Here is a 22,298-nt window from a genome sequence, read left to right on the forward strand (position 1 = left end):
GAGTCAATATCAGTTTGTGTGTTTCTTTGGGTTTTTATTAAACGGTTTTCCTATTGCACTCCTAACTTTCACACAGATGATGCGATTTGAAGCTGCAGTGTGTCGTTTCTGGCCCCAAAATAAAGTTGTGCATATTTATATCACTCGAAATATTAGACTCAAATAAACAACATTAAATTAAAACTAAAAGAAGTTATTTAGTGTTTCCTACGACACACGTCAGCTCTTTGGCACAAGAGAAAATGGCAACTATTGTAATGCGGTTCATTTACAGCAATGGTCTCAAACTGAAATCCAGAATAGCTGCAGCTCTGCATAGTTTAGCTCCAACTCACACTTGCTTAATAGTCTCTAGTAGTCTTGAACACTTTAGTTGGATCAGCTGTGTTTGATTAGGGTTGGAGCAAAACTGTGCAGAGCTGCGGGCCTCCAGGAATCCAGTTTGACACCTATGCTTTACAGTAAAAGATAAGAGTCTCTTAATATATTTGTAACAAAACTGCTGCACAAATCTAAATAAACACTGCAAACTTCAGCAGCATCTACTGTAGGATATTAAAATAAGACACTCATGGACCCTCAAATCATAGAAAAACATCTTGCTGAGGAAAATCTATTATTATGGCTTGCATAGAAAAAAATAAAATAAAGAGTTCATGATAGTAGTACTGCATTTCAGAACATTGTCAATAAGATAACATACAAAAAGCACCATAAAAAACTAAGTTGGATAACTGAAACTGGATTTTATGGAGTAAAACCCTTAAATTATCAAATATATAAAACACTAATGCATTTAGTTTAGAAGTTCTGTATAAAATGTACTATCGTAATAAAACTAGTGCTGGCCAACAATTAATCACATCCAAAATAAAAGCTTGCTTTGACAATTTAAGTGTGTGTACTGTGTATATATGCATACACGCATGCATATATTTAAGAAAATGTTGTGACTGATATATATATACACACACATATTATGTCAAAACAAACTATTTTGGATGCGATTAATCTCGTCCAGCACTAAATAAAACGAAGTCAAAGCTGATATTTAGGCTCCCAAACCTCTATTTTTAAATGACTTGTATGCATTCGGCTGCTCAAGTCTAATTCTTTAGAAAAATTTGGGAGCTAATATTAGCATGTATACAGTATAGCTGTGCATGTACCCTGCTCCTGGAGCTCTTCTAATGCCCCTTCATAAGGCCTGTCACATTATAATCCCTGAAGAGAAGCTCTTGCGCATCTCGGTAGCTCTTTGTTGGAGTGTCAGTCGATGTAAAAAGCGTGGCGAGGTCTTCATCAGGCCAGTGTTCCTCCAGTCTGAAACAGATCATTATTAGAGTGCATTAGTAGTGCTGGCTGGCCATGTATTTCTCCCATAAGGGGTTTTAAAGGGGACCTATTACACCTCTTTTCACAAAATGTAAAATAAGTCTCTGATGTTCCTAGAGTGAGTATGTGAAATTTCAGCTCAAAACACCGCACACAAAGTGTTTAATACCTCTTTAAAACTTCCTCCTTTTAGGCTTCGATCCACATGGTGCTGTTTTGGTGACTGTCGCTTTAAATTCAAATGAGATTGTGCTCTTTTCAAAAGAGGGCGGAGCTACAGATGCCTGCGTGTCAGCATAGCGACAGATTTAAAAACAAGACTAACGTCATATGCTAATGAGGAAGAGATTGTCACTAGTGGGCGGGGCTTCCCCCTCTGATGACACGTACAAAGGCAGAAATGTCAATCAAAGTGTTTCTGCAGACAAATATAAGCATCCAGTCAAACTCACCATAGATTTCATCTCCCGACTGTCTCCTTCTGCTTTGCTGTACTTCTCTGTAGCTTTCCTGGAGTTTTCTACAAACTCCTACATGAAGGAACATGTTTCATATGTAAGAAAACAACACAAGGCTTACACAACTGACTTAATATTGAAGTTTGAGGTTCAGCGTGACCAGTGTTGGGTAAGTTACCTCAAATAAGTAATGAATTACTAATTATATCATTTAAAGTATATTTAAGTTTTACTAATTACATAATTCAGATTATATTTAAATAATTTTTCTAATTACTTTGTCTGGAAGGTAACCTTATCAGTCAATATCTAATTTAATTACTTGAATCAATACTACTTAGTTAATTAGCATCTTCAGATGAAAACACAGCTACAGAGCGCGTGTTTTTCTCACCATGAGGCTCTTGTCCATGTAATATTCGCGCCCTGGACTGCCGTCGTTCTGCTTGGTGTCGATGGCGAAGCAGAGGAACAGGACGTCCACCACAATCTCAAAGACGGAGAGGAAACAATGAGCCACCAGGAAGGCGAACACACACACGATGATCAGCGGCAGCACCCAGACGCTGTACTCCCGCTGGTAGTTCAGAGAGAGGACGCCCGCAAACGCCGTACACGACACGATCAAAATCTGCACATACACAAGACACACAGTTAAAAACAGCAGTCTGATTGGGCTCTATATGAATTATACAGGTTATATAAGGCCCAATACCAATTCTATTATTTTACTCTTTCCCCCAAAACAGTGTTAAGGGGGAGGTCTTTAAATTTACTCCCAAGAAATGGGACAGCAATACAACACCAGCACACGACATCATATGCCATCGTGAGCTCTTACTTCATATAAGATTGACGATGGCGACTGCTGTAGTTATTCTAGTTTTATTATATTTTGGTATTTATCTTCAGGAAATCACTGCAGGCATCAATATTATGTTATCATAACAATATAATGCGGCAATAAGCTCATAGCTGTACTGTGCATTTACACAGTGGCCATATTCATCTATATAAACACGGCAATAACGTTATACCAGACACTGTAAAAAGCTCATTCCCAGGCACTAGACTTTTCTGACAGGGTAATCCAGTGTCTTCGATTGACAAAATGTGAAGGTATGTTGTGGGACTACTATACAGGAGTTATTATGGATTATAGATGGCCAGTTTTATTATTTTTTACTTCTTTTAAAGAATGACACGAGCACAAACACTTATGAATGTATAAAACGTGCTTGTTAGTTGTAAAAATTGTTAATAATGCCCCCCAAAAACTAATTTGTGCATCTCTGTTAATAAAGCATTTACTCCTTGGTTTCTAGTGTGGTCCTGGAAACTCTATCTAACCCTTCCCTTTAGTCTATCCCCTTCAAGCTACAGAAAATTGGGACACCGCTACACCTTCACGTGAATGTGCAAAACGAGGGGTAAAAGGACAGGGTAAAGGGTAGAATTAGGATTAGGCCTAAAGGTTTTGAGAAGTCATTCACACATAAATTGAGCAATAGGGTATATGCGAAGCATGCTAATAGGACTTTTAATTTGTCAGTAACCTGGGTTAAGCGCTTCCGGTGAATTGTATGCCAATGCAAAATCGGTGCGTTTAAGGTCTGTTTTCTTTAAAAATCAGCGATCTCCACTGGCTAAGTGATATCTGATATAAAGTGGGTCTCAGATTGTGCAAGAAGCACTGCATTAAGTAACATTTTCCCCTGCCATGTCTTTATAATATGAGCATTTATTTTACCCCAGTATATTCAATGGAGCTTCTGCGCTAGCCTGCCCATTCTGACGGGTGCGTGCGAGTAAACGGCTTTTTGTCTTATTTTACGCTTGAGCAACTAAATGAATGCCAAAGTTTATTTAACCGATTGTATTTTTATCACATTACAACATGGATGCTGTAAAAGGAACCGTATAAAATGGAAAAAACTCACAATAACAGGTCACCGGATGTTTATCAGTATGGGAAACGCACTAGCTCGGCATATACCCTATGGCAAAAATAATATTTTAACTAAAATTTCAATAAGAATCTGAACATTAACAAATGGAAATGCAATGAGTTAGCTGAATTACTGAAATGACAAACTAGAATTGAAATAAAGATATATTAAAGACGATGTTAAAAATATTTCAACAATAAAACTAAATGACAAAAGCACATCATAAAATTACAAAATTTTAACCCCCCAAAAATTATAATTGAAATTAAATAATAAAATAATAAAATTAATAAAAATATTATTAAATATATAACTATTATGTAATACCAATATTACTAAAACTTAAAAGTCTAAATATTAACAGAATAACACTGAATTAAAGAACATAAATATTTTATAAATTTTTTTATTTAAATCTAAAAAATGTATAATTTTATGTATTGCCACATCAGCAACTTATGACCATTTTAAATAATGAACAACAAAATTTACCAAAATAAAATATTAAAATAAAATGACAAAAAATTAAATAATAATAAATATCTAATAAAACCTTAAATGAAAATTGCCAACGTTTCCAGAGCAACAAACTGAAATTAAATAAGCTCAGTCATACTGGACATAAGTGGCTGTAAATGCATGCAACAAATATTAGATTAAAAAAATAGACATTTAAAAAAAATGCAACAAAAATTACACTAATAATAAACACAATCCCTTTACATAAATTCTATTAAAAAATACAAAATTATCAGCATTTTACCTTTCCCAAAAACAACACAAAGTCTCCGACGCTGTTGATGGCGGCCACACGGAGAGCGTTTTCTGCCAGGATGAAGAGAGCGTCTCGAGCAGACGTACAAAAATTTGTGCTGTTAATGGCCGTAGCTGTATAGGCATTCTAAAGAAAAGCCACAGGATTATTACGCCAAATCAAACATATAGAAACCTTATATAAATCTGCAACACACAAATGCCAACTCACCATGTTCAGGTAAGACAGGCACTTTTCCAGACACCACAGACAGCAGATGCAGGCCTTCAGCATGCAGCGAGCACAAGCGTTCTCCTGCAGCAAAAAAACACAACTGTTTACTGGACAAAAAACTTAAAGGAAATTAAGACTTTGTAGAGGAACAATAAGAAATACTGTGAAAATGTTTCTCTGCTCTGATAAAATTGCTTGGGAAATACATGAATCATAAAAATTCACAGGATTCGTTTATGATGCAATTATGATTTTCTTTTTTACCTGTTGAACACAAAAGAAGATATTTTGAAGAATGATGGCAACCGGTTACCATTGACTGGCATAGTAGGATAAACAAATACTATGCATGCCAATGCTTACAGGTTTCCAACATTCTTCAAAATATCTTCTTTTGTGTTCAACAGAGGAAAGAAACTCATAAATGTTTGGAACCACGTGAGGGAGAGTAAATAGTGAGTGTATTTTCATTTTTGGGTGAACTATTCCTTGAAGTCTGGAGTTAAAAATAATTTTAAAAAGTCCAAATTACAGGAATAAATTAGATTTTAATATGTTTTTATTTATCATTAATGATAAAATGATCAAATAAAACCTTAAAGACCAGAAGAGATGTAAAAAGAGACTTTTAAGTGATGTTAATTTTCTGGTTGGAGATGTCTGTGCTTGGTCTGACCTTTCCTTTGAGCTGGCTGTGGATGTAAGTGAGGATGAGGCGAGGGATCTCCACCAGAGTGATGATGAAGGCTCCTTTAGCCACGGTGCCCAGGTGAAAGCGCATCAGACGCAGCACTGAGGACACGATGGGTGTGAAGGGCAGCTGAGACTTATCTCTGCAAACACAAACAGAACACATGTTGTTTTAGATGGCATGTCAAGATCTGTCACAAGCAGCGCTGCTCATCACTGTCAGGTCCAAAAAGCAGTGGACCAATTAGAAGAGCTCAGAGGTGAGGCGACTATTGCGAGCTTCTGTTTATAGTAGAAAGTTGACATGACAGCTGTATTATTTACAATTATATCATGCCAGAGGCGGCGTTCATTGTGCCTTTGTCCAGATATCCTGAGTTAAATGATGTATCTTCAAGTGCTTATCATAACATAATATTTTCCTATTTTTATGGATCCGTTATTACATCACTTATATAATATCACATCACATGGACCTCACGATATTCTGTGCTTTGTTAAAGGTGCAGTATGCAAGTTTGACACCCAGTGGTTGAGCTAGGTATTGCATGCCTGGTTCTAAACACATGCAAGCACAGGTTGCCAGATTGATGACACCAACAGCAGTGTGCCTGACTATCGAGCCTAATAGCTAATTTAAATCATGATCTAAACAAAAGCAACGGCACACAATAGAATAAATATTTTCTATATTAAAAAGAGTTTTTGTCCTAACCAACACCTTAAATTTATATTTTAGAAATAAAACAATTCTTGCAGCTAAACAACAGAAAACTGACAATGATCACCCCAGGTACACATCATGTGGTTTATTCAGTGTTAAATGCTAATGGTGTGAGTTTGAAAACCTGTTTACATGACATTTATTGCCATACTACTGAAAGCAGCAGCAGATTTTACCTCAGATCTTCAAAATAACCGTTTGAAATTGAACTTCAGAACTGTGACTCAGTGCAAATCAACACATATCAGAGATTCAGCATCTACATTTAATAATGTTAAAGAGGTTTAATATGTATTTGTTAGATTATAAACCTTACAATTTTCGTTGGAGTGCAGTAAGTGCACTATTCTGTGCTTTTGAATTATATTTCTGTTGTGTTTCGTCTGGTGTTCAGTCTGCTACTGTTCACCAGAGGTTGCATTTCGGTCATGGACGCATGCTTTGAATGAATGAATTATTATGTTTTCCACCAAGGCAACTCGGGCTGTTGAAATATAATTGGCTAAACTGGCAGTGGGCGGGTTAAATGACCAAAACAAAGACAGTGTTCTGGCACGTAACGCACACTTTCAAAGCAAAATATCGGACTTCAGCATTGTTTTTCGGATTAACATGAATGTTCACTTAGCATGTTTTTGAAATATCTGCAAAAATATTATGGTATGTTTATGCTTTAGTAAAGTCAAACACTATTAAAACCCATTCCTGAGAGCAGCGTTTAGTGTTTTTAAAAGCAAATTCGCAATTGGTGTGAATGAGCAGTAAGGCTTGATAGTCAGGCATGCTTGCTCCTGTTCGTGTCGACAATCTGGCAACCTGCATTGTTAGAGGAGCTAGGAAAAAAAAAAAAAGACTCTCCAATATTTTGAGTTTGGACAGCAATCGGTCACTCCTACATACAGCACATTTAGGCATTTATTGACCTTGTGAAGTAGTAAGTGACCACAGCTCCAGCGATGGTCATCTGCTGACAGGCCAGGATGAACTCGCTGACCCAGATGAGGCCGACGGCATGATACCAGACCATATACTGCAGCGGACCGTCCATCTTAAACTCCACCAGACCAGTCTGATTATTCTTCACCGGACTGCCTGTGGATACAGACACATATACATGCATATACATTATAAATAAATAATATGTAAATAATAAAAAAATATATAAAATATGAAATCGTATACTTATTAAAAAATATATAATAAAAATTATATATGCGTGTATGTATACAAGTAAATAATGTAAGATAAAAGCATTTATATATTATATTATTTAATACAACAACATTTTAAATAATAAAAAATGTAAATAACTAAAATTATTAAAATAAAGTATGTAATTTACTTTTTTTAAATTTCATTTATATTATATGAATTTATTATATAATAAATAAATACATTAAATAAAAATACCATCTATAAAACGCAAGAACATTATTTTTAGGCACCATTGTGTATAAACAGCAATATTACAGCATTAGGAATAAGCTATTTTAAGTAGTGATGCAATGAAAGGAAACAAAAAATGCATTCATATTTTTAGTCATTGACATTTTGTGTTATGTATAAGTGGTGGTGTAATTTTTACCATGTTTAGGATCTGTCTTTCAGCATTTTTAAATGAACTACACTGGTGCAAACTCATTAGGATCATCTATATATAGTGCTCAACCAGGGGCGTAGATTTAGGGTGGACGGAGGTGATTCGTCCCCACCAATATCCGCAGACCATAGAAATGTCCACACCAATAATTTAATCTACTTTAAAATAAATCACACCATCAACAATAACCTTGACACGGATTAATAAAGCGACTAAGCCGAAAAGAAAATGAATGATTTTCTATAACATAACACAAATTTGGACCGTTATCATCAGTTATTTTGTAAGATAAGCTCCAGATTTGGCTTCAGTACTGGCTAATATAATGTATACGCACAAATATAATATTGTATAGCTGTATTCATATATATTGTATTCATATATTTTATATTGTGATAAAATATGAATTTAAAAGAGAGATTTGTGAGGGGTGTACTTATATATGCTGAGCACTGTGTATATACAGATCAGAATACTTGACACTATATAGCAGTGTTTCCCAACCCTGTTCCTGGAGGCACACCAACAGTTCATGTTTTGGATGTCTCTTCAGGTAACTTCAGGTTCTGAAGTCCCTTCTAATGCAGAGTTTCCCAACCCTGTTCCTGAAGGCACGCCAACAGTACACATTTTCATCCTCTCCCTAATCAAACACACCTGAAACAACTCATTAGAACATTAGAAGAGACTCCAAAACCTGAAGTTAATGGGTCAGATGAGGGAGACATCCAAAACATGAACTGTTGGTGTGCCTCCAGGAACAGGGTTGGGAAACACTGCTATATAGAATACTATATTTGCTCTTATTTTCTATTGCATAACTTCTATTTCTCCAAAGTTTAATTTCTCATCTATTATTGTTATTTTATGTTGTTGTTGTCACTTTTTCAAGGTCCTGAGTGGTTGTGTAAGTGATTCACTGCATATCATATTGTCCATGACTCTGTGTGTGACAATTAAAATTTGAGTTTAAGATCAGACCTGCGGTGCCGAGGCAGAGCAGCACAGAGATCCAGTAGACCCAGAAGAGCATGAGTGTGAGGAAAGTCCAGAAGGGCTGCAGCGCCAGCAGAGGCAGATGAGTGAACACTTTACCAGCTACATGAAACAGAGCGATGGTGAGAGCCACACGCTTCCTCATGAAGAACATCAGCAGCAGCAAGAGTACCTGAGACACACACACACACACACACACACACACCATAAACCAAAACCAACACATACAAAGATAAATTTAAAAAAATTACAAACACACTTTTTTTTTAATATTTCCCAAATGATGTTTAACAGAGCAAGGAATTTTTTTACAGTATTTCCTACAATATTTTTTCTTCTGGAGAAAATCTTATTTGTTTTATTTTGGCTAGAATAAAAGCTGTTTTTAATTTTTTTAAAACCATTTTAAGGTCAATGTTATTAGCCCCCTTAAGCAATATTTTTTATATTGTCTACAGAACAAACCATCGTTAAACAATAACTTGCCTAATCAACCTAGTTAAGCCTTTAAATGTCACTTTAAGTTGTATACTAGTATCCTATATAAATAAATAATCTGGAAATATACAGAGGGGGCTATTAATTATGACTTCAGCTGTAGTTGAATAGTTCTGTAGCAGTGAGTGTTTGCAGACGTACAGTAAAGATGGTGGCTCCGATGGCGTAGACGAGCAGGGCCTGCTGGTTATCGTGGGCAACCTCCAGATCATGAGCCGGCATTGTGGCATTTAGAGCTTTCCCCTGATCCACATACAGCCACCAGAGGATCCCGCAACCACCTGACAAACACACAGGAGTCTCACTTAAAGAGACAGTACACACAAAAATCATCAGAGCAGTTTCACAATCTCGGTCCAGGAGGGCCGGGGTCCAGCAGATTTTAGCTCTAACCCCAATCAGACACACCTGGGCTAGCTAATCAAGCTCTTACTAGGCTTTCTAGAAACATCCTTGATTGATTATTGTGACAGGCCTGGTATTAAATAGAATAGAATGATGACAGAATTTTGCTTTTGGGTGAACTGTTCCTTTAGAATAGAATAGAATAGAATAGAACATACCATTTTGAGGGATATAACCAAAAACAATGCATTCCTTTCTTACATTTTTAATTTCTATAGCTTCTGAAAATCCAAAAAGAGCCACATATTGATAAATAATGTTATGATAGCTGTTTTAACATTAAGTTATGATTGAATTGCCTCTTGTTAAAGTTATGAAATAGTTTGATAACACACAGGAATTGTTCATGGACCAATGATAATGGTCTATAGAAATGGTCTATAAAATAGAATAGAATAGTCTAAATAGAATAGAATAGAATAGTCTAAATAGAATAGAATAGAATAGTCTAAATAGAATAGAAAAGAATGATGACAGAATTTACTTTTTTGGGTGAATTGTTCTTTTAGAATAGAATAGAACAGAATAGAATAGTCTAAATAGAATAGAATAGAATAGTCTAAATAGAATAGAATAGTCTAAATAGAATAGAATAGTGTAAATAGAATAGAATAGAATAGTCTAAATAGAATAGAATTGAATAGAATAGTCTAAATAGAATAGTCTAAATAGAATAGAATAGAATAGTCTAAATAGAATAGAATAGAATAGTCTAAATAGAATAGAATAGAATAGTCTAAATAGAATAGAATAGAATAGAATAGTCTAAATAGAATAGAATAGAATAGTCTAAATAGAATAGAATAGAATAGTCTAAATAGAATAGAATAGAATAGTCTAAATAGAATAGAATAGAATATTCTAAATAGAATAGAATAGTCTAAATAGAATAGAATAGAATAGTCTAAATAGAATAGTCTAAATAGAATAGAATAGTCTAAATAGAATTGAATAGATAGTCTAAATAGAATAGAATAGTCTAAATAGAATAGTCTAAATAGAATAGAATAGAATAGTCTAAATAGAATAGAATAGTCTAAATAGAATAGAATAGTCTAAATAGAATAGAATAGAATAGTCTAAATAGAATAGAATAGAATAGTCTAAATAGAATAGAATAGTCTAAATAGAATAGAATAGAATAGTCTAAATAGAATAGAATAGAATAGTCTAAATAGAATAGAATAGTCTAAATAGAATAGAATAGAATAGTCTAAATAGAATAGAATAGTCTAAATAGAATAGAATAGAATAGTCTAAATAGAATAGAATAGTCTAAATAGAATAGAATAGTCTAAATAGAATAGAATAGAATATTCTAAATAGAATAGAATAGAATATTCTAAATAGAATAGAATATTCTAAATAGAATAGTCTAAATAGAATAGAATAGTCTAAATAGAATAGAATAGAATAGTCTAAATAGAATAGAATAGTCTAAATAGAATAGAATAGTCTAAATAGAATAGTCTAAATAGAATAGAATAGAATAGTCTAAATAGAATAGAATAGAATAGTCTAAATAGAATAGAATAGAATAGTCTAAATAGAATAGAATAGAATAGTCTAAATAGAATAGAATAGAATAGAATAGTCTAAATAGAATAGAATAGAATAGTCTAAATAGAATAGAATAGTCTAAATAGAATAGAAAAGAATGATGACAGAATTGACCTTTTTGGGTGAACTGTTCTTTTAGAATAGAATAGAATAGAAGAGTATAGTACAGAACAGAATATCTTTATTGTCAATGCAACATGTAGGAATTATTACAAAGAAAAACAAATTACACGTAACAACAAATGTACATTTAAATGTATATTAAATTAGAAATTTGCATATATTGCACAAAAATTTGCATCTATTAAAATATTACTAAACCCAGCTGAGGATATGTGAGAATATGTTCAGACTCACCCACTGAGCCAATCACCACCACTGCTGTGAGTATCCAGACCAGAAGCACAGATATATAGCGGATCACCACCATCAGAATCAGAGACAGAACTGAACACACAAAAACACTTCATAAATCACACTTCATATTCCAACCTATGCAAATCTGAGTTATTACTAAATAAAGGCATTTAAAAAATTACTACTAGAAAAAAAATGTGAATACATTTACTTTAATTTAGCTACTTGTCAATAAAACATTTCTACTTCTCATTTAGTTTTATTGAAAATTGTCAACTAATTAACAAATGCAAATTAACAAAGATTATATATTTTTAAATGTAGTACAAAACAAATTATAAAAATAAATGCAATGATCAGAAAAACTATTTCAGCTTGACAAGAACATAAAAAAAATGTAATAGACAAATAAACTGCCTACATTACATTCGTTGAAACAAACTCAAATAAAAATTAATAAAACCTATACATTTGGATTAAATTACTAAAACAAACTAAAATTAAATGGAAGAATAAAATAATGATAATAATAAAAAATATCAGCACATGGTAAATATTTGACAATGATAATTCCTATTTTATACAGTATATCTGATTTCTAGTTAACTGTATATACATGATTTTTATTGTTTTGTACAAGTGGACGGTTTCATGGCATCTGCTTGTATATAGTTTTATATGCATGCATGTATGAATGAATCATAATGTGAATAAAATATTGATATTAATAAAACAAAGTTGCTGTGTTTACCGAGGGCGAGCAGACAGAGGCCCATGATGATCTCTTTAGCCATCATGACTCCAGCAATGACCCGATGGAGCACACTGTTATCACTGACGAATGTGATGAAGGCCTTAGCAAAGGTAGCAAAACACGAGATGTCGACCGGCATACAGCGGTGAAACACAGACAGAGATGCACTGAAAAATATATATATAGAAAAAAACGTATGCATTTTCACAACAAAACAAAGAGCATTTTCCTTTTTTGCAAACAACAGGCGCAATGTTTCACATACATACATATATATATATATATTTATTCATTTATAGACCCAGTACTAATACTAACGTTTCACTTACAAATAATTAGGAAATCAGTAGTTTTTTGAAATAACTAATATTTTCTAAAATCACAACAGAAGCAAAGCATTTGTTATTAGACCAAAAAAACTTTCAGAAAAAAAAAGATCTTTAAAGAATAAAACAAATATAATTTTGAGCATGAACTCTGATTTCTGAAGGATTTAGATTAGATTAGATTCAACTTTATTGTCATTACACATGTACACGTACAAGGCAACGAAATGCAGTTTAGGTCTAACCAGCAGTGCAATAACAGCAAGTGCAGGATACAGGTATAAGTTATAAAGTGCAGTTATAGAAAAACTATGGTGATATTTACAGATGGATGTACTTTGAACATTATATACAGGTTGTTAATCATGTGACAATATAATATGTGACATGTGACATAATAATACTGAAGTAATAATAATAATAATAATATATATTTTTTATTATTAATTATTTTTTAGCATTACTAAATAATAATACAAGTGCTCGGCATAAATGAGTACACCCCTTTTTGAAAATGAATATTCCTATTCATTTCTCAGTAAATACAGGCAATGATGTCTGGTGCATTTAAACAAAACAGATTTGTTATACAGTTAAACTCATTAAAAGTTTGATCAGCAAATATATTTAGGAATAGAAAGATGATACATTTAACACAAATGAGTTACTGCAAAAAATATATATAATGAAATTACAAACTACAACATTTATGTATAAATAATATGTATAATTTTATTTTTCCCCCATGCTTCTCTTGTTTTTTTTGTTTTAATAAAAAATTTATTTAATATTTTCCCCTAACATATTTATTTGGGTGTACTAGTTTTTGGACAGAAATCTTAATTTTTTTCTTAGATTTGTTCCAGTTTTGTCTTTAGTACTGACTAATCTCACGTATTTGCACAAATATAATATTGTAAAGTACGCTACAGAAAATATTCATTTAAAAGAGAGATCTGTGAGGGGTCTGAGCACTACATACAGTTGAAGTCTTAAGAATTATTAGCCCCCCTGTTTATTTTTTCCCCAATTTCTGTTTAACGGAGAGAAGATTTTTTCAATAGATTTATTAACTCATTTCTTATAACTGATTTATTTTATCTTTGCCATGGGGGTTTGATAATTCTGACTTCAACTGTATGTGTTTTTAACTCACCACAAACATCTAAACAGTACTGTTGAGCCACTAAAATAAAATTGTCTATTTTAGTCAACAAAAATGAACTCAAGCATCAGAAACCTACCTCGGAAAAACAGGAAGTTTTGGACATTTCACATCTTTATTAGGATTAGACGAATAAGCCTCAGGTTGTACATCATAGGTGCATAAAGCAGATCCTACAAACAACAAAACATTATTAGCGAGAGATCATCATTTGTGACTCTGGACCACAAAACCTTCATTCGCTCGGGTGTATTTGTGGGAATAGCCAAAAACACAGGAGTTTAAATTATGCAGTTCTCCTTTAGGCCAAAAATCATTAGAATATTAAACAAACATCATGTTTAATGGAGAAATTTTGTACATTTCTAATCGCAAATAAACCACTTATTCATTCATTTTCCTTCAGCTTAGTCGCCACAGCAGAATGAACCAACTATTCCAGCAGATGCCCTTGCAGCCGCAACCCAGTACTGGGAAACACCCATACCCACACACACACTATGGCCAATTTAGTTCATCCAATTCACCAATTCATATGTATTTGGACTGTGAGGGAAACTGGAGCTCCTGGAGGAAACCCACGTGAACACGGGGAGAACATGCAAACTCCACACCGAAATGCCAACTGACCTAGCCGGGACTCAAACCCGCGACCTTCTTGCTGTGAGCCAACAATGCTAACCACTGAGTCAACATGCTGCCGTAAATAAATCAATACTAATTAAAAATTAAGTGCTGAGCAATGCATATTACTAATAAAAAAAAGTTATACGCATTGCTCAGATTAATGTTTAATTAATCTTTAAATTTTTAAAGAATCTTAATTTTATTTTTTCATACATTTTTCAACTTTAAACAGGAATTTTCTCAGTATTTTTTTTACTCTGAGATTTCATATTTTCAATACGTTGCATCTCTCAATATTACTCAATATTGCATAATCTCAAATATTGTGCTATAATAACAACAAGACACAAAAATAAGGTATAAATCTTAATTTTACAAAAACCTACCATTTATAAATTAAATGGTTTGATTGATTAAAATGATTGATACAGACGTTGGTTTGTGTGAATTGTGGGGACATTACATAGGTTTCCATAGTTTGTATACTGTACAAACTGTATTTTCTATTGCGCTAACCCCACCCTACCCCTAAACCCAACCCTAATAGGAAACTGTGACCTTCTGAATAAAGCTCATTCAGTGTGTTTTATAAGCTTTTTGATAAATGAAGACATCAGCAACATCCTCATAATTCACCACCTTCTTGTAATAGCGGTGTCATATCCATGTCATTATACAGATTTGTGTATACACACACGTTCATTCAGCTTACCGTTAACTGTGGCGAACTTGGTGAGGTCCTCATACGTGTCCAGCTTAACCTTCGGACACTTCGACACGCATAAAGCCACAGATTTAATCTTTCTTTTAGTTATGTCAATTTTGCAGGGGTCCAGGAAAAACACATACCTGTGAGGAAAAAGATTGAGAAATGGGTCTTTTAGCACCTGTGAGTGTGAAGTTATCCTTAATTGTGTTGTTATTGTTGCACATGTGTTTGTTTTATAAGACATTGATTTATTAGCATTAGACATTGGTAGGGCCAGACGGAATCTGCAGACGTTTTTTGCCATTTCTGCAGAATGATTTTGGGAGTATCATAACTAAAACATTAGTATGTGAAATAAAAAATTATATGTTTTTAACTTTTATTTAATGTTTAAAATGCAAATCCAATTAGATCCACTTTATTTAGTAAACAAAGCAAGTCTCTCATATATCTACACTGAAAAAAGTGTTGCATGCAAAACTGTTGCAAACAATTTTTTGTGTTGAATTTAAACAAACAAATTACATTTAATAATGTTCAACTTAATTTGTTTGTTTAAATTCAGCCCAAATAAATTGTTTACAACCACTTAACGTTAAAAAATTGAGTAAATCCAAGGAATCATCTTTGAATACTTTTTTTTCAGTGTACTAAAAGACAGAAAATATGACTTTACACACTGCATTGTACATAAATCAGATGAACATTTTTATATTAGTTAATAATATTACTGTAATTATTTTAAAAACTGATTAAATATAGATTTACACACATTTACACAAGTAAATAAACAGAATTAATGATGGGCTAAAAATCTGTGTAAAATCTGTGGATTCTGTGCGTGCAGATTCCGTGTGGGCCTAGACATTGGTTTATTTTCATACATCGTACGCTTCTACTGCCACAACTTGTACAGTCAGAAGCAAACAAAGACAATAACAAACACAGCATGATTAAAACACACAAGATTCAATTTCTCCTAAGTGAGACTAAAAGGATAAAGACATAAAAGCACTTTCTTTCAAAGCTTGATAGTCAATAATATTATATATTGTATTAACGAACATAAATGATAATGCTATTGCGGTCAATTTAAAATACTGTGAATAATCATTTATTATTTTGAACTTTTGCAGTGCTTTTGAAGAACATTCAGGTTGTCACAATCAGCAATGGGTGTAATTAGTCACAAAGTAACTAGTTACTGTAATTAAACTACTTTCCACTGAAAAATTAGTTACTTTTAATTGTTAGGTCATTTAATTACAGTTACTTATAATATACTTGCTCAAATGCTGTATATATTTGACAGTGCCGTATAAATCAAAGTAATTGTATTAATAGGGTTTTTGTTTTAAAATACATGAAGTTTCATGTTAATCTGGCCTTTTGATAACTCGCTTAAATGATCTAAGATGATTTCATGGCTCTAATAATTGTGATAACTGGCTAATTTTGGGCTAATCTGATTCTTCAATGAAGTGTGTGGATTAGATTATAATATCTGGATGAATTGATCGGAGATTACTGCATTTGTGCTTGTGTTTATTGTAAGATCCATCCATACTTAATCGCATTGGCTGATCATGCCAATGTAATTATGTTATGACAATGTAAATAATGATAATGACATAGCTGATTATGACGTTTTGATATCATCGAATTACTATTCAATTATCAGTCGGATGACAATAGGCATAGTAAATGAAATGGTTACGCAATAACCTTTTACATGTTTTTTTTAGTTTTCAGAGCATCTAAAACGGCCCACATTGGTATCCTAACGGTATATATTAGTACCTAAAGTGTACATATTAATCATTAAAAAGTACACAAATGTTCTCCACCACCCTCATGACAGTTTTTGTACCATTATTTTAAAATGTAGATTAGATAATAGCGCTGCATGATATTGGAACAAAACGTACATTGCGATATTTACATTTTCTGCTATTCATATTATTATTAATTACATATATTAATTTCACATTGATTGGGATGATTTGGTAGGGGAGTGGATACAATATAACAAACAAATTACAAGCAGAGATAAATACAGCAAATCTACAAATGGAGAAGTCTGAGTTAACAGGTACAGAAATAAAATAATCAAATGTACAATAAAGCTGTATATTCTTCATTTTGTAAATAATTCAACACAATTAATCTTTGTTAAAGATACAAACGCAATGATTCCTTGTGCTTGAATGCTTTAAGCTCACTTAAAATGTAAACACAGCCCTAAAAACCCAAACAATTAATAAACTTTCACTTTATTATGGTTAAACTGAAATGACTCCAAAAACCTGGACCTGTTGTGCCTGCTCACCTATAATCCTGCCTCCACATTGCTCATATCGATGCTCAACTCAGTCTTATTAATTAAGTTTAAAATGATTTAAGTATAAAAAAAATATTTAAAAAAACTGCTAATATTGCAACAAGTATTTTTTTATTTATTTAATACCATCATGTTTGCTCATTGCTTGTATTGACTCACTTTCTGTTGCTGTGGTCCAGTCCGCTGTGCTCGATGCCTGGGATTTTGGCGTTTTTCTGGCCGCAGGTGTTGCCGTAACTGTCATACCCTGATATGAGTCTTGTAGCAGCTCCTGTCGCAATGGCGAAACCACAGATGCAGAGCTGCCATACAAACACAAGATCACGTTAATCACCACAAGCAGTACAACACTAAGCTATTTTCTTATGTTTGTAATTGTATTTGTAAGCATAGGCATTATTTAGCTTTATTTTCCTTTCATTTAAGCCACTGATGATGATCTGTTCTCTTACCATGCCGATATTAAAGAGGATGAAGAGCAGCAGCCATGGTATATCTGTGCACTTCCTCTGCTCTAAAGGCTTCCAGTCGCGTTCCTTCTGTAGTGCACAGGAGTCAAAGACAACACTTTATCTTAATTAAAAATCACAGTTTGGCCCCAAAATTCTTATTATTAGACAATTTAAAGCACATTTAAATACAACCAAATTTGCTGGACATAAGCAAAGTAAAAGACAAGATAGAGAATGAGAATTAAAAGGTAGAAAGATTGATAAAATGGTGATAGTTATGGGATAAGGTTTATCAATTATTAAGAGATGTGTAGAATTTTTACCACAGTACTGTATCTCTCAAATTGTTCAGGCAATTGTTCTTTCTTATCTAGATTACCGTCCAGTGGTATGGTCGAGTGCATCAAGTAAAGACTTAGATAAATTACAGTTAGTCCAGAAAAGAGCTGCACGACTCACTTTACACTGCAATAGAAGAGTTATTATTATGAAAATGCATTAAGCTTTATTTTGGTTATTGGTGAAGGATAGGGTACATGTTTCTCTGCTGTGTTTCATAAGAAATATTTCTGTGTCAAGAGTTCCAAGTGTATTGCTTAGTACTTTAGTATAGTAATGCTAGTCATAATTTTAACACCAGGCATGTATCAAAAGGAAATGTTTTGCTTCCCGTTTGAAAAGCTACTGCAAAGTAACGGACTGTAATGTATAGAGGAATGAAAACATGGAATAAATTACCATCAGACATTACATGCTTTGTAACAAGTAAGTTGAGGTTTAAAGAAATCGTTAAAGAAATATTTAATGACACAACATTACAGTTTACCTCAGTGGCTTTGGGGCATTTCTCACAACACTATTTAGATTTGCACATCAGTTAATGCATTTCTCAAAACAATTAGTCACTTGTGCACATCAGAGTAGCAGTTTCTCATTCCTTTCAATTTCATTAGACATTGGTAGGGCCAGACGGAATCTGCAGACGTTTTTTGCCATTTCTGCAGAATGATTTTGGGAGTATCATAACTAAAACCTTAATATGTGAAATAAAAAATTATATGTTTTTAACTTTTATTTAATGTTTAAAATGCAAATCCAATTAGATCCACTTTATTTAGTAAACAAAGCAAGTCTCTCATATATCTACACTGAAAAAAAGTGTTGCATGCAAAACTGTTGCAAACAATTTTTTGTGTTGAATTTAAACAAACAAATTACATTTAATAATGTTCAACTTAATTTGTTTGTTTAAATTCAGCCCAAATAAATTGTTTACAACCACTTAACGTTAAAAAATTGAGTAAATCCAAGGAATCCTCTTTGAATAATTTTTTTTCAGTGTACTAAAAGACAGAAAATATTACTTTACACACTGCATTGTACATAAATCAGATGAACATTTTTATATTAGTCAATAATATTACTGTAATTATTTTAAAAACTGATTAAATATAGATTTACACACATTTACACAAGTAAATAAACTGAATTAATGATGGGCTAAAAATCTGTGGAAAATCTGTGGAATTCTGCGCGCGCAGATTAAGTGTGGGCCTTGGTTTATTTTCATACTTATTTTATTTTCAAAATTGGTTTATTTTCATACATCGTACGCTTCTACTGCCACAACTTGTACAGTACAGTCAGAAGCAAACAAAGACAATAACAAACACAGCATGATTAAAACACACAAGATTCAATTTCTCCTAAGTGAGACCTAAAGGATAAAGACATAAAAGCACTTTCTTTCAAAGCTTGATAGTCAATAATATTATATATTGTATTAACGAACATAAATGATAATGCTATTGCGGTCAATTTAAAATACTGTGAATAATCATTTATCATTTTGAACTTTTGCAGTGCTTTTGAAAAATATTCAGGTTGTCACAATCAGCAATGGGTGTAATCATCCCATTGCTGATTGTGACTGTGTCAGCAGTTTCTCATTCCTTTCAACAAATTGCAAACGCTTTAGGACATGCATCAGTCGCTTTCATACAACTCTCTGCTGTTTATAACATTATCATTTGCTTATGTCATGTCAGTCAAAATTAACTTAACTTGTGAATGCTGAATAGTCACTCCATATTAAACTAATAGTCCTCAGTTCATTACTGGAGTCATTACATACACAAATGTTGAACTAGTTGACAAAATCTGTCGAGCTAATTTTATATAAATAATTTAATCTTTTTATTTTTTCCTGAAAATGTCTTCTAATTTGGATAATTTCATGAATGATTTATAGACCTCTGTATGTTGTAGGTTCAGTTCCGATACGTACTACAATATTGTTTACAGTTGTGCACAGCTCTACCCAAAGGAAGTTTGTGTTTGTTGTAAATAAGAGTGTATGTATTCTTTTGCACAATGCTGTGAATAAATGAGAATTGCAAAGAGCAAATGCAGTAAAACTGTGAAACACATATTCAGTGTCTTGTTCTCAGATACTTCACTAAATACAGTGATGTCTAACTTTACTGTAGTTTTCAAATGGCTGTGTGAATAGTATATAGTCTTGAGCATTTTCAGGACGTGTCACCAAATTCAGACTTTTTTGCATTGAAAAACATGTACAGAGTAAACTGTCATCATGAAAACATGACAAAGCCATTTGACTATCATGTTCATAAACAATGGTGTCAGGACTTTTCATCTTGATGATACTGACACTTTCACTGACATCAATACTTGCTTTTGAGGAATGAACTCTCCATTTTGAGAAAGTGACACGCTTTTGCAGGTTATCAGGTAGGTTTTGCAGTTTGTACTAATTGCTGGCGCAGTGGGTAGCAACATTGCCTCACAGTATGAAGGTTGCTGGTTTAAGCCCTGGCTTGGTCAGTTGGCATTTCTGTGTGGAGTTTGCATGTCCGTGTGTTAACGTGGGTTTCCTCAGGGTGCTCCGGTTTTCAAAAACCAGTCCAAAAATTGGGTAAGCGTAGTGTATGTGTGTGAATGAGTGTGTATGGATGTTCCCCAGTGTTGAGCATTATTGTAAAGTGTTATTTCCCAGTGATGGGTTGCAGCTGGAAGGGCACCTGCTGTGTAAAACATATGCTGGATAAGTTGGCGGTTCATTCCGCTCTGTTAATAAAGGGACTAAGCCGAAAAGAAAATGAAGGAATGCTAATGAGTAATATAGATGTGAATGGAAGGGCGTCCGCAACATATAAAACATATGCCAGAGTAACTGGTGGTCCATTCCGCTGTGATGATCCTTCTTAAATCAGGGACAAAGAGTAATATGGATCTGCACTGTGATCCTTAAAGCAACAGTTTACCCAAAAATTGCAATGTCTTCATAATTTGCTCGTCCTTCTTCCAAAACTGTTTGAGTTTCTTTCTTCTACTGAACACAAAAGAAGATATTTCAAAGACAGCTAGAAACCTGTAACCATTGACTTCCATAGTATTTTTCTTACTATGGAAGTTTAAGGATATCGGTTTTCAGCATTCTTCAAAGTATCTTCTTCTGTGTTCAACAGAAGAAAGACACTCATAAAGGTTTGTAACAACTTTTGAGTGAACAAAACATCATTTTCGGGTAAACTACCACTTTAAAAAGTCTTTCAAAAGCATGAAGCGTGGCGGTAAACGAATAGGAGTGTCTCACACCTGGCCTCGTTTTCAGTAAAACCCGGAAATGAGCTTCACAATGTTGACAAACAAAACCCGGACCCTCGGTTTTGTAATATTCAAAGTTATATGCATTTTAAGATACCTCATATAATGTACACACATTCTCTATAATGAACCTCAATTTAAAAAACTCCTAACTGCATCTGAATGATCGCATTATGGGAGTTTAATCTTACGTTTACACTCTGCACGCGCTTGTTTGGGTGTTAAAAAGTTTCCTTCTGTTAGTGTGCGGGCATTTCCACAATGTTGTGTTTATTGTTTCTTACCTGTGTGCTGCCGCAGCATCCCATAATTCCTGAGCTGATGGGAATCACAAACACATGTAAAAAAAACTACAAAATTAGGGAGTCGCCAGTTTTCCTGTTGCTGTTTCGGGAGAATGAGTGGAAAAGTTGCACCGCAATAAACAAATACTTTAAAAATGGCGTCGTAAACAAACACACGTCCTCTGCAGAAGCCGCGCGGGAATATAAAGCAGACTGAAGCCGCTAACGCCAGTAAATAGATAATGAGGATGTGTTTTTTCTGGATCTGAGGTGCTGTAATTCTCCTTTGAGAACTCCGCGATAATGTGAAGGCGGAGCTGCGCGTTTCTGCTCCTCCTTTTCCTCTGTCACGCCGGAGAGCATCGAAATGTCTGCGAATATTTCACCCCCGAGAGATACATTATCAAGAGTTGAAGAAGTCCGACTGTTCATACCTGATGGGAGATTAAT

The 22,298-nt window shown here is 33.6% G+C and overlaps 1 protein-coding gene across 1 annotated transcript; it reads right to left on the minus strand.

The window, feature by feature from the left end:
- Window positions 1-13: 13 nt before the first annotated feature.
- On the minus strand, window positions 14-22,181 carry slc44a1a (solute carrier family 44 member 1a). Its single transcript, XM_056456484.1, has 16 exons — window positions 21,849-22,181; window positions 17,935-18,021; window positions 17,642-17,784; window positions 15,145-15,281; window positions 13,885-13,978; window positions 12,312-12,481; window positions 11,561-11,650; window positions 9,380-9,519; window positions 8,726-8,912; window positions 7,068-7,236; window positions 5,407-5,563; window positions 4,728-4,811; window positions 4,506-4,643; window positions 2,188-2,424; window positions 1,788-1,865; window positions 14-1,323 (listed from the first exon to the last, which is right to left on the minus strand). The coding sequence occupies exons 1-16, from the start codon at window positions 21,870-21,872 to the stop codon at window positions 1,303-1,305; spliced, it is 1,956 nt and encodes a 651-aa protein (XP_056312459.1). The 5' UTR covers window positions 21,873-22,181; the 3' UTR covers window positions 14-1,302.
- Between the last annotated feature and the right edge of the window lie 117 nt (window positions 22,182-22,298).

This window comes from Danio aesculapii, chromosome 1, assembly GCF_903798145.1.
Source record: "Danio aesculapii chromosome 1, fDanAes4.1, whole genome shotgun sequence".
Taxonomy (NCBI): domain Eukaryota; kingdom Metazoa; phylum Chordata; class Actinopteri; order Cypriniformes; family Danionidae; genus Danio; species Danio aesculapii.

Coding starts and splice junctions, on each gene's coding strand:
- slc44a1a (XM_056456484.1), bottom strand. CDS start 21,872: ATGGGATGCTGCGGCAGCACACAG. Junction 17,785..17,934: donor TCCTCTTTAATATCGGCATG/GTAAGAGAACAG, acceptor TTTGTATGGCAG/CTCTGCATCTGTGGTTTCGC. Junction 9,520..11,560: donor GGTGGTGATTGGCTCAGTGG/GTGAGTCTGAAC, acceptor TGTGTTTGTCAG/GTGGTTGCGGGATCCTCTGG.